General features: G+C 38.9%; 3 protein-coding genes and 1 long non-coding RNA gene across 9 annotated transcripts in view; 1 reads left to right on the top strand and 3 right to left on the bottom strand.

The window, feature by feature from the left end:
* fosaa (v-fos FBJ murine osteosarcoma viral oncogene homolog Aa) overlaps window positions 1–591 on the bottom strand; it is a 3,534-nt gene extending 2,943 nt beyond the window's left edge. The window contains exons 1-2 of one of the 3 annotated variants that reach the window (XM_036209927.1): window positions 298–591; window positions 104–201 (exon numbers count right to left, since the gene is read on the bottom strand). In XM_036209927.1, coding sequence (XP_036065820.1) covers window positions 104–201; window positions 298–448 — 249 coding nt within the window. In that variant the 5' untranslated portion in view covers window positions 449–591. Of the gene's footprint in view, window positions 1–103 lie in introns of all 3 variants that reach the window. The other 2 variants (XM_024278153.2, XM_024278135.2) reach the window with 2 other exon arrangements.
* LOC118598001 overlaps window positions 1–2,527 on the top strand; it is a 12,618-nt gene extending 10,091 nt beyond the window's left edge. For both annotated transcript variants that reach the window (XR_004947035.1, XR_004947036.1), the window contains exons 2-3: window positions 2,227–2,318; window positions 2,392–2,527. This is a non-coding gene — a long non-coding RNA (uncharacterized LOC118598001). The remainder of the gene's footprint in view (window positions 1–2,226; window positions 2,319–2,391) is intronic.
* On the bottom strand, window positions 2,115–8,312 carry mlh3 (mutL homolog 3 (E. coli)). 3 transcript variants are annotated; one of them, XM_024265476.2, is made up of 12 exons: window positions 5,401–8,312; window positions 5,196–5,303; window positions 5,041–5,120; window positions 4,814–4,918; window positions 4,667–4,751; window positions 4,526–4,594; window positions 4,338–4,446; window positions 2,888–3,047; window positions 2,764–2,787; window positions 2,587–2,665; window positions 2,356–2,507; window positions 2,115–2,253 (listed from the first exon to the last, which is right to left on the bottom strand). In XM_024265476.2, exons 1-12 carry the CDS (start codon window positions 7,808–7,810, stop codon window positions 2,182–2,184), a joined length of 3,453 nt encoding a protein of 1,150 aa, XP_024121244.1. In that variant the 5' UTR covers window positions 7,811–8,312; the 3' UTR covers window positions 2,115–2,181. The 3 variants fall into 3 exon arrangements, with proteins under 3 accessions (XP_024121244.1, XP_024121304.1, XP_024121379.1); XM_024265536.2 differs by having other exon boundaries at window positions 5,196–5,297; window positions 5,401–8,310; XM_024265611.2 differs by lacking the exon at window positions 5,196–5,303 and having other exon boundaries at window positions 5,401–8,309.
* Window positions 8,313–8,380: 68 nt separating this feature from the next.
* acyp1 (acylphosphatase 1, erythrocyte (common) type) lies at window positions 8,381–10,010 on the bottom strand. The gene is made up of 3 exons (XM_024265658.2): window positions 9,770–10,010; window positions 9,576–9,663; window positions 8,381–8,795 (listed from the first exon to the last, which is right to left on the bottom strand). The coding sequence occupies exons 1-3, from the start codon at window positions 9,853–9,855 to the stop codon at window positions 8,580–8,582; spliced, it is 390 nt and encodes a 129-aa protein (XP_024121426.1). The 5' UTR covers window positions 9,856–10,010; the 3' UTR covers window positions 8,381–8,579.
* Between the last annotated feature and the right edge of the window lie 871 nt (window positions 10,011–10,881).

Here is a 10,881-nt window from a genome sequence, read left to right as displayed (position 1 = left end):
AATAACCCCATTAAACCAATAGCGGAAATAATGCTAAAAAATAAAAGCAGCAGGGCGGATGCTGCTCGGATCCCCAAAGAGAGGAGGGGGTTGTCTTCCATACCTGCGCGTTGCTCTCGGATGAAGCTGGAGAGCTGGCCTCTTCTGGCGTTTTCTGGCAGAGTGTCCCGACTGGAGACTCTGTCCGCAAGCTGGAGGGGGCTGCATCCATATCAGGCGTTAGATTATTATACATCACGCATGCAGGGGGGAGGAGGGGAAAAAAACAACAAACAAACAAAAAGACAAAAACAATACCACGCTGGACAAATATGACGCCGGACGTCCGTTTGGGTTGAGAGAGTGAGGTCTTTTCTCCAGGTGTATACCTGGTTACTGAATGACTAGAATGCAAGCCCCTCCTTTTATGCTCCGCTTGAATTTTATGAATGAACCGAGACTGTACCATCCGCGAAAGAGGGGGGCGCCATGACAGGCTTACATTCTCGTCTAAAAATAACACAGAAGACTTAAAAATAAAATAAAAAAATCTAACAATTAACTATTTTTATCAGTTTGAGCAGCGACTTTTAGTCCAATTTATAAATTCATTTTGGCAAAAAAAAACAAACAAAAAAAAAACAAGAGCTTGTTTTTGCATCCATGTATTTAATTGCAAGGGCATTTCTAAAATTAAGAAAAGCAAAATCCCAGACAAAATTAACATTTACAATGCCTTTGTATCATTTAAAAATCAAATAAAGAAACAAAATTGTTGTAGCTATTGACAGAGGCTCCCCTTGAGCCCAACAGCTGATTTTATTGTCTAAAACTGACTGTTTACACAGGATGATAATGAATCTTTATAATATTAGCTAAATTTAATATCCATTAATGCATATTTTCTTTTAAAAACATATTCAATCGTTTGTTAAAGAAAATAAAACATTATATTGAATCTGTGAAATCCTCTTCAGACTTTGGAGCCTTCAAGACTCAGTGACTTTTCTACTACACAACCATGAACTTTTTTTCTGTAAGAGGTGAAAAATCTGCTTTACACTACACAGAGTAATTTTAGATTTTACTAAAAAATAAGATTACTTCTATTAAATTGTGAGATTGAAAACTTACCGTTTCTGTATTTTTATTAGAAAAAAAAACGGATTATTATCCATTCTTAATTTAAAAGGAGGAAAATTATACCTAAATTAAATTAAATTGTGAAAGCAAGAAACACTTTAGATGCCTAACTTGTAATGTGTTCAACTTTAGAACATTTTTTAAAGCAAATGCAAAAAACAATCTATTGAAGTTTGCAAGGGTGGAGTAAAAAGAAACTGTTTTAGCAATGTTTATGAAGAAAAAATACTCAGAATATGAGAAAAAATGTAAGAATAAAGGGGGAAATATGTAAAATTGTTCAAGAAAAAGCAATACCTGATGGCAATTCAAAGGTTAACCTTAAAACCAGTTGTTTATGCATTGTAGGCCTATGTATTCTAGTGTTGGTTTAGGTAGTCTGAATACTACAAAAATCTGTGTATTTCCAGGTATAAAGGTAGAAATAAAAAAAGAAGAAACAGAAGAAATTCTTTTTAAATTTGTTTGCAGATGTGTGAAATCTTTCAAAAGAATTCTGCAGAAACATGATCCAAAACAGCAATTACAGTTGCAAATGAGCAAAATAAAGACACCTGCAGTGGCTGCAGGAGCAGCACAACAAAGAGTCATGCAGAAAGAGGATGGACAACCTCATTACACCGAGCTCCTCACCAGACATTCTACAATAACAAGATATGGAGTTAAACAGCGTTTAGAGTCGTGTAATGATGTCACACTTTAACCAAGCCAGACCTAACCTGTAACTCTGCAGAAATACAAAAGGTTCTGATTTTAACTCTGCAGAAAAAAAAATTACAAAAGGTTCTGATTTTAACTCTGCAGAAAATTTCTAATTTGCCATATACATGAAGCTTAAAAAAATGTAACTATTGACTAAAAAACAATTTTAATCTTAACTTTTGAAGTTTTTCATACATTACAAATATTAGGTATCTTTTAGTTTTATGGTGGCTTTCGTGTAAAAAAAAAAAAACATTTATTCCTAAAATTAAAAAAGGACAATATCCAAGTTGTTTAATAAATATGATTTTATGAAGTGATTTAGGTCGCTACACATTTAGTATTGAATGAGCACACTTAGATATTCCCACGGAGCTTCCACTCTTCATACATTCTTCTCAGCTTTTTCAGATTTGGTTTCTGGACATCCTGTAAGAAAAAGAAGCAGAAGAAGAAGAAGAAGTCTTTGTTTGTAGGAAACATCCCTCTGGAAGGTGAGATAAATCCAGATTTGCTGCCATGATCTGGTACCTTTGGGTCTTCATCCAAATGATTGATGTCTACCAGAGGTGCGATGGAGGGACGGCCGTGGGCGCATTGGAAGGGCAGCTGGCAAGAAGACAAAGACGCCACTAAGCTGTGGCATTCGTCCCTGTTTAGAACATCATTGAACTTGACAGCACCTGTTTAGGAGCAAAGGTGAAATAAAAAGATTTCAGGATTATCATGATTGAAGCTTTAAAGGAAGGGATTCTTCTTTACCATGGCACGCGAGCGAGGCGAGGACTTTCAGCACAGTGATGGGCAGAGTCCCTTTCACCCTGCCAGTGGAGAGTAGTAACTAAAACAGAAACATGTAAAAGAAAGTCAGATCTTAAACAAAATACTCATTACAGCAAATAAATGTTGAAAAAAGCTCCAAATTAAGGTCTCTCTTACTTCAATCTGCTCTTGAAGAAACTCCTAATGTGAGTTTTAAGCAATAAAAAAAAGACAATTAAAGGTAGAGCCTTCCCCTGCAGAATGAGTCTATAAATAAAAAGCATTGGCTCTAACGGTTTACCTCAACAATGGTCTTGATAATGGATGGTCTACCTCTTTTCAGCTCATTAGTCTCCTTTTCCAAAAAGCACCGTGGCACCTTCCCCACAAACACAGAGGACATTTGTGTCTCTGAAAAAGTAACTTCAAGGCCCAAACTCCTTAACTGTGACCTGCACGAGCTGTGTCAAGAGGAGATAAGCCAGAACAAAAGGTCATAGTGTGAAATACCTAGGACAAAGACAAAATTATTTTTGGAAAAGTTGGCTACCAGGCAGAAAATAGATTTTCATTTTTGGACAAAATGTTTGATTTAACCATCATTTATTTGCAGAAAGTTGAATTTCCAATATATTTTATGTTGCTATAGAAACTTAAATCTAAGAAAATTGCCAAATTAGAATTAATGCGACAAAGAAAAGACATTCGAAACATGTCTATTGACCTACTCCATATAAATATAGCTTTTTCTTTGGTGATTTTAACATGTTCTTGTGGCATTTTTCTGATAATGGAGGACATATATTGAGATAATTAAGCTAAAAATTGGATTTCTGATGATTTCTTTATTCAAATAGTGGTATCTGGATGAAAAAAATGCTCAGTTTTTGGTCTGCCCAAAAGAAAATATGCAGAGCCACAATTTTTCTGATTCACTACATTCTGATGCATCCACTTGTAGACTAATAGATCCATGTACATCTTTGTTTTCCTCATCTTATCTGTCATCTGGCTCAAAACTGTTTGGCTGGATAGCTCGATTAAAGTATGAAAAATATAATAAAGTTTGGGAGACCCGAGCAGGCTGCCTCCCCAATGCCGCAGCTGCACTGTCTCTGCCCGCCATCCAGCATTCCAGAGTTGTCATATCTGATCCTACGAGCTGATCAAGTCACTGAACATGTCACACGTCCAAAGACGAGTCTCTGATCGGTAAATGCGATGCAGAAACATCACCAAAGTTCAGATATGTGAACTCCGGCCATGCCAGGGTGCCTAAATCCCGCTGCAGGACTTCAGATTGTGTCTGTACCATTGATTTAACATTGAAACTTGCCCCACTGATAAGTTAAGTGTGAGCGTAGCTTTAAGCTTCTACACATTTTAGGTTGCTTTCCCGAAATTTTGTAGTTGCTATAGCAACCCCAAGCTACCCCCTGTTGCTCACCATTTTTGTTGCACCAGTGATGTTAGGTTGAGAGTGAGAACACAGAACAGAGAGCTCTCAGCAACTGGTAGCACCAACGGCTCCGCCCACAATTAAAAGGCGAATGTCTAATGAACTCCTACCGCTCTACAGAAACTATGTCCTACAAAATAACACGGGGTTTTGATTTAGGCTAAAAACCGCATCATCATATTAAAAAGCCACTGGGAATGCTTTTAAAATAGATTAAAAGATGATCGGAGTGGGACTTCCATATAAGACTTGTTGAAATACATTATTTATGTTTCAGTCTGAGTAACTCCACCTGAGCAGCCTGAGCTCCTCTTCTGTTACACTGATCTCCAGAGGTGGAACAATGCTCGATGAGCACAGCCACTTCTCTCCAAATGTTTCTGGGATGTCCTCGTATGAATCTATGACAAATGATTATAGTGATCGTTAAATTGACTCCAAAAAAAAAAAACCCTTTACTATAGATTTGCTTTTTTTAACCTGTGATGAGGTTTTCAAGTCGAACTCTCTCGTGCGCAGCATGCTGATCCACCAGCACCAGCAGATTTCCTGAGAAATAACAGAAAATCAAACATATAAAATATATAAATGCCAGCAAAGCTTTGATTTGTCCTCCTATACCTTCAGTTTCACCCTCTAATGTGAGCTCTTCCTCACTTGTGTTGATAAGACACGCAAGAAACTTCTTATCCACTTGATCAATGACCTACAAGATGGGTTATTTGATTTAAGATATATGTGTCAAAATGAGCTCAAGGATCCATTTACCTTCATTGAGTGAATCATGGCTTTGGATAAACGGTAAGGAAACAAAACACTGTGGATTTTCACAACCAACCCGTCCGCTTGCCCTCCAGAAATGTCCACACCGACCTGTGGACACAAGTGTCAAACGATTCACTTAAAATACAACCTGAACACATTTTATCAACACAAAGAGAGCAGTAAAAACAGGCAGAAAACACTGTAGTTGAACATATACTGTGATTGTTTACCTCGGGGGGTTGGACAAATACAGGATTCTTCCATTTAGAGTACATCACAGAGAGGGAGTTGGAGCTTTCGGTGGCAGCATCTGTAAAAGACAGACATTTTACCAAATCAGCCTCATACGGTGTGTTTTCAAGAGTCTAATCTGTCAGTGTGGTACCTCCGCAATCAAGCCCTGAGCTAATCAGCCTCTCTGACCTGGATTTAGGCAGGAAAGGCAACACTACAGCCAACTGAAATGGGTAACACCTGTACTCCATCCCTACAGCTCCAAGAATAGGAAAGCAAATACGAGAAAAAACAAAACATCTTCTTCTCCTTCTGAGAATATTATGGAGTGTCTAAAGGGTTATTTGAGAACTCACCCGTTTCAGAGAAGACACTAACTGCCATATTGGTGACATCGGACGTGCAGGGCACTTGTGTTTCCTCGGCTGGGTTGTCGTATCTGCTGAGTCCGGTCATTCTGTTGACATATACAGTCTGTCCGACGTATGTGTTGTAGTGATGAAGCCAAACGCTGGATGCTGAGTCTTCCTCATTCCCAGTCTGATGAGGACTTGTCCTGTGGCGTGGGCTTGACCCAGCATACACTGCAGTGTTTGGAGGATTCTGACTAGTGCTATCCTCCTCTGTGCCTTTATTGCATATATTTTTCTCCAACATACTGCTGGACGCATGCAGAGAAACTTCTGCATCTTCTTTCCTTTTTTCCTTTAACTGGGAAAGTTTTGCAGAGAAAGATAATTTATTTTTATTCGTAGTTTTCACAGTGGAGAAGCATGGTGGATTTAGGGAGGAACTCTGCTTCTCCTCATCCCCTTGTGCCTCAGTGGTTTTAGGCTCCTTCAGATCATTGTTACAAAAGGACAAACTTGAGGAAATTATAACACGGCTGGACGTTTGAGGTCCTTTCTGTTGATGCTGACGAGGTAGTTTCATCTCACCAGATTGAGCATACATTCGTCTAAACCTATCAAGGGATCCAGATTCCTTAAATACAGACGGTTTCTGACAAGGAAATATTCTGGAAATCTTTGTGGGGGGGTTAGAAGAAAGGTCTCTGTGTGGATTTTCAGTGGATCTGTCCGGAGCAGTATTCAGAGAGATTTTGCGTTTTGGTGCTATGTATTTATCCTGGCTATTTTTTTCTAACCTCTGCTCTGGAAATGTGACCTTGTTAGTTTGGGACTGTTTAGGAATTTGCAGAATATTGTGAATAACTGGTTCAGACAGGCTGATTTTTCTGTTGCTTTCTAAGGACTGTTGTGGTCTGCCTGTGTTATGTATGTTGATTATACATTTAGAGCAGTTTAAGTCATTTGAAACCAGCTGAGAGAAGCTGCAGGTGGAGCTACCGCTTTGTCTCACATCTTCTGAAAGTTCCCACTCATGCTCATTTGGCATCTTTGCATTTTTAACCCCTCCACTGCCTTCTGACTCAACTTGGGTTGTTGTTTGTGACTCATCTACAGATGCGCCCGTTTGTCCTGATTCTTCAGTCTCTTCGGTTTTGTTTTTAGTCAGACCAGGCTCTGGGCAAGCCCCACCATCTGTCCTCCTACGGTGAACAAATTCAGATGCAAGTTTCATTCCAACGCTGCAGTCCATGGTGGAAATGTCTGGGGGCGCTGCTCTAGTTTGGTCCACCTCTTGATCTGCTCTAGAAGGGCCAAACACTTTTGGAGACACGAAGTCCAAGTCCTCCTGAGAAAACTCGGACGTCAAGTTCTCCCTCCTCAGAAAGGCTTTTACTGCTTCTTCAACACAAAGTAAAACCTCTTCCCAGTCTTTAAACTCTATTAGAGTTTTGGCCGGTTCAAAGCAAATATCATACTCGGAGTAAGAACATTTAATGTTGAGGATGTAGACACCAAAAAGCTCATGGGTTTGCTTATTCTTTGGACTTTTGAGGACAGGAGGTCCATCTGAAGTGTCCGGTTTCTGTCTCAGTCTGCGCAGGAGGAGGTTCAACAGTTTGTGGATCCTTGTTTTCAACAGCAGCCTTTCGTTTACATACAGGAACTGCAAGCTGTTATTGTAGTGCCCCTCTTTGCCAAGGTACCCCACTGCTTCAAATTGCTTGTAGGTGTGAGAGATTTCTCCAAGCTTCTCTGCTCGCGTGAGGCCGTGGATCTGCAAAAACCTGTGGTAAGTGCTTTTAGCTTTTGGGAGCTGCACCATCATGGCTCCAGTGCTGTCATTTTTCAGGGTGAAGGACACAGATGGGTGCATGAGGGAAACGGCCTCCACCCTGTGTCTGATCCGTTCCCCCTCCAGCACAGGATCCAGCCTCCTCCTCCGCACCGGCATGTTGTGGAAGAAGTTACAGATGATGACGGTCGTTCCTGCAGAGGGTCTGTCAGTCTCCGCTTCAAAGACATCCACGCCCCTCCCGTCTTTGAACAGCTTCACGTGGGTTTTAGCAGACGCCCTGGGACGGGATGAGATTTCAACAAGCGTTGCCATGGAAACAATACTTGCCAATGCCTCTCCTCTAAAACCATGAGATTTGATGTTGTCCAGGTCTTCCAAAGAGCCACATTTGCTTGTGTGGTACCGGGTTCCCACACGCTCCATGTCCTCGGCGTTCATCCCGGCACCGTTGTCGATCACCTGGACTTTAAAAGCCTCCAGGTCCATTCGGACACCCACGCAGGTCGCCCCGGCATCGATGCTGTTCAAAACGAGCTCCTCCACGCACTGCTGCAGGGAAGGGATGGCCACGCCGGAGCGAAGGTGCCCCTGAACTTCAGGAGGCAACAATTTAATCATTGCACTGCTTCTCTTTAGCTCCCTGAGCGTCAAGTTGTTTCCATCTCGGAGCTAAAAACATGCTAAAGCTAGCAAGCTCCTCCTAAAACTAACAGTTCCTGGCCAAATTAAAACAATAAAATACAATTTTAGGTAAAATATAACAAAAACCCTAAAACATAATACAAAACACCAACTGAAATAATTGTTAAAATAAATGTAAAATCAAAAGCAAGTATTAGTTGTTTACAACCAACGTGTTACAAATGAGAACGCTTCCTTCAGTTTTAGCTAACAGCTAAAGCTAACACTGCCATCTAGCGGTCGGTGCTGTAAACGTGCTGAGTTAATCTGTCCGGTTAGAAAGGTTCCCCAAACAGAGTGGGGGGAAAAAAAATCATACAGGTTGCCACAACTTGTCACAATTATTTTTTTCATTGTATACTTTACCTACTGCATTCACTTGAGATAATTGGTTTTCTTTACATCCTAGTCTGTGCTTAATCTTTAAAATATAAAATCTTTTAAAAATACATTTAGATTTCGTTTTTTTGTTTATATTAGTAGAAATACAAACACCAGAAAAAACAGTTTAAATTAAACCCAATTTATTTCTTATTAACAGTCCAGATAAAGGTTAACCTTTTTTTTAACTGCTTCTTACGGAGTGGTTTCACATTTGGAGTTCAACATAGTTCCTTTAATGCAACCATTAAAATAGTATTATTAATAAAACTAAATAAATATGTCATGCATTTTAAGAATAACAACATGGTGAAATGAATCTACTTCATTTCACTATGTTAAAAGATGAGTGTTCTAAGCTATCAATTGTTTTTTCATTCTTGAACTCTGCTTTGCTTATGCGTGACTTGGGGCTTCCGGTTGATCTAAGCCATTCTTGCATTTCCTTCACTTTGCCGCGTGGACCTTGTAGCTGCCCTTGAACCGTCCCAGCACTGGTGTTCTGAACCCAGCCGACTAAGCCAAGTTTCTTCCCCTCAGCCTGAAGAACAAAAAAAGCTGGTATAGTTATTTCTGAAAGTGGTGCAAGAAGCTAAACAGAAAATTGACCAACAAAGGCTATATCATTATCCATGCATTCTAAACTTTTAGAATGTCGACCCGATGGATTAACACACAAACAGAAATCAATTGTTTACATAGTTAATCATTTGTTACTCTGGACATGACAAAAAAAATGTTTCCTCGAATTATAAATTAGTGGCTTCAAATGTGTATTTTTTTTGGACACAAATTAATATTTTGCGAGCACAAATTAGCAGTAGGAACTGATGCTCAGAGGCCTTGTGGTTGAGTGTCCACCCTGAGACTGGGAGGTCGTAAGTTCAAAACCAGACTAAAGACTTAAAATGGTACCCATTGCCTCTTTGCTTGACAATCAGCATTAAGGGGTTGGACTGCTGTGTTAAACCATCAAATGGTTCCAGAGCGCAGCAACTGTCCTTAATTTCATGCTCCTCAATTCTATTCTGTTCTAGGCCTCAAAATGCTTATTTGAGCGCACAAAAAAATAATATGTGGCCACAAATGATTAATTTGAGGGATTTAAAAAAAAAAAATAATTTCAGGTCCAGGGCTTCATAGTGATGGGGAAAAAAACGTGAGGTAAATAATTAAACAACTAAACTAAATGACAGTTGACAAAGCAAAAAAAAAATAGTAAACATTAACAAAAAAATGACATACAAATGATCGCAGTAGGTTAGTAAATTGGTGTGTTTTTAAAAACAAAGAGCTAGTTTTAGTTCAATAACACACTCACTTGGGTATATTTGCGAAAAAACACTCCTTGTACTCGGCCAAATATTTCATAATCCACAGAAATTAACTCTTCATCAGACATTGTGGATCTACAAAAAAGGGAAAACAGCACAAGATTCGGTCCTGAACTTGGATCAACACGAAATCCAACAAACACCTTTAGGGATGCTAGCTCTGCTAAGACATTTACGTTACCTTTGAGCTTTTAGTGGCTTAAAAATGAAAACACTCAAACAAAAAAATATGGCTATTTTCATAACTATTATGCAGGATAAACGCATTTGTATTTCTAACTTGGTAGTTTCTTTTACCTTTGCAAGAAACCCTAGGAGACTGAGAAAGATCTCGAATTCAAAACATACGGGGATGCAGCTTTAGGAAGTGATGAGAGTTCTTCCCGGAAATGACGTTTTACTCCGGACCAATCAGGCAGCGCGAGTGTGACATACACATTTGAAGGGAAAATGGACTAAACCATGTTAGATTTCGGACACAATGAGGCCCCATCCGTTTTGTTGTTTTGTTTCAATAATTCAAAGCTTAAATATGGTCCCATAATTGCGAGTTAAAAGTGAAAGATTATTGTTTAAATATACATTAGATTCTATGACAATGAGTCTCCCCCTCAGTTCCCATTGGAAGAGGGTTTAAAAAAAAAAGATACACACGAATGGGCTTTAACAACATTCAATTCGATAGTTTTGGTTGCCGATTCGATTCAAGTTTGATTTTGGTTCATTTTGAACGATCCAATTCACTGATCTAAAATTAATTCATGTCATCTTCAGCCAAAAAAATCAATCAGTGTGACCCAAATATATACATACGGTGCATGTGAAGTTTCCCAGATTCCTTGGATTTCTTGCAAGATAATTAAATGTAAATTAAATATGTGTACCATCAAACAAGTTTACAAGAATTAATGGCAAATCCATTCACATTTTAGTTTCATAGAGTTCATCCTAACATTGCTTTTCCCTGCATTAAAAATAATACAAACTGAACATTATTAGATCACAATGCCACACTGGTCATATCTTTGCAAAATAGAAAAAATATATATTTCCACACATTGGACTGTAATGACGGTTTGAAATGTTTTTTGTTGCATCACGTGTTTGTTGTCCGCTGTGATGGACCTTGGTCTTTTTTACATTATAGTAAAATAAACCAACCATACCTCAATCCAAATGGTAATTTTCCTAAATCAATCCGATTATTGATTTGTCTAATTTAAAATTTATATACATAATATACATCAATTTGATGCTATCCCCTGACAGGTCAATCTGGTTGGAGTAGAAATT

Source organism: Oryzias melastigma, linkage group LG22, assembly GCF_002922805.2.
Source record: "Oryzias melastigma strain HK-1 linkage group LG22, ASM292280v2, whole genome shotgun sequence".
Taxonomy (NCBI): domain Eukaryota; kingdom Metazoa; phylum Chordata; class Actinopteri; order Beloniformes; family Adrianichthyidae; genus Oryzias; species Oryzias melastigma.
This window is presented reverse-complemented; position numbering and strand designations above follow the sequence as displayed.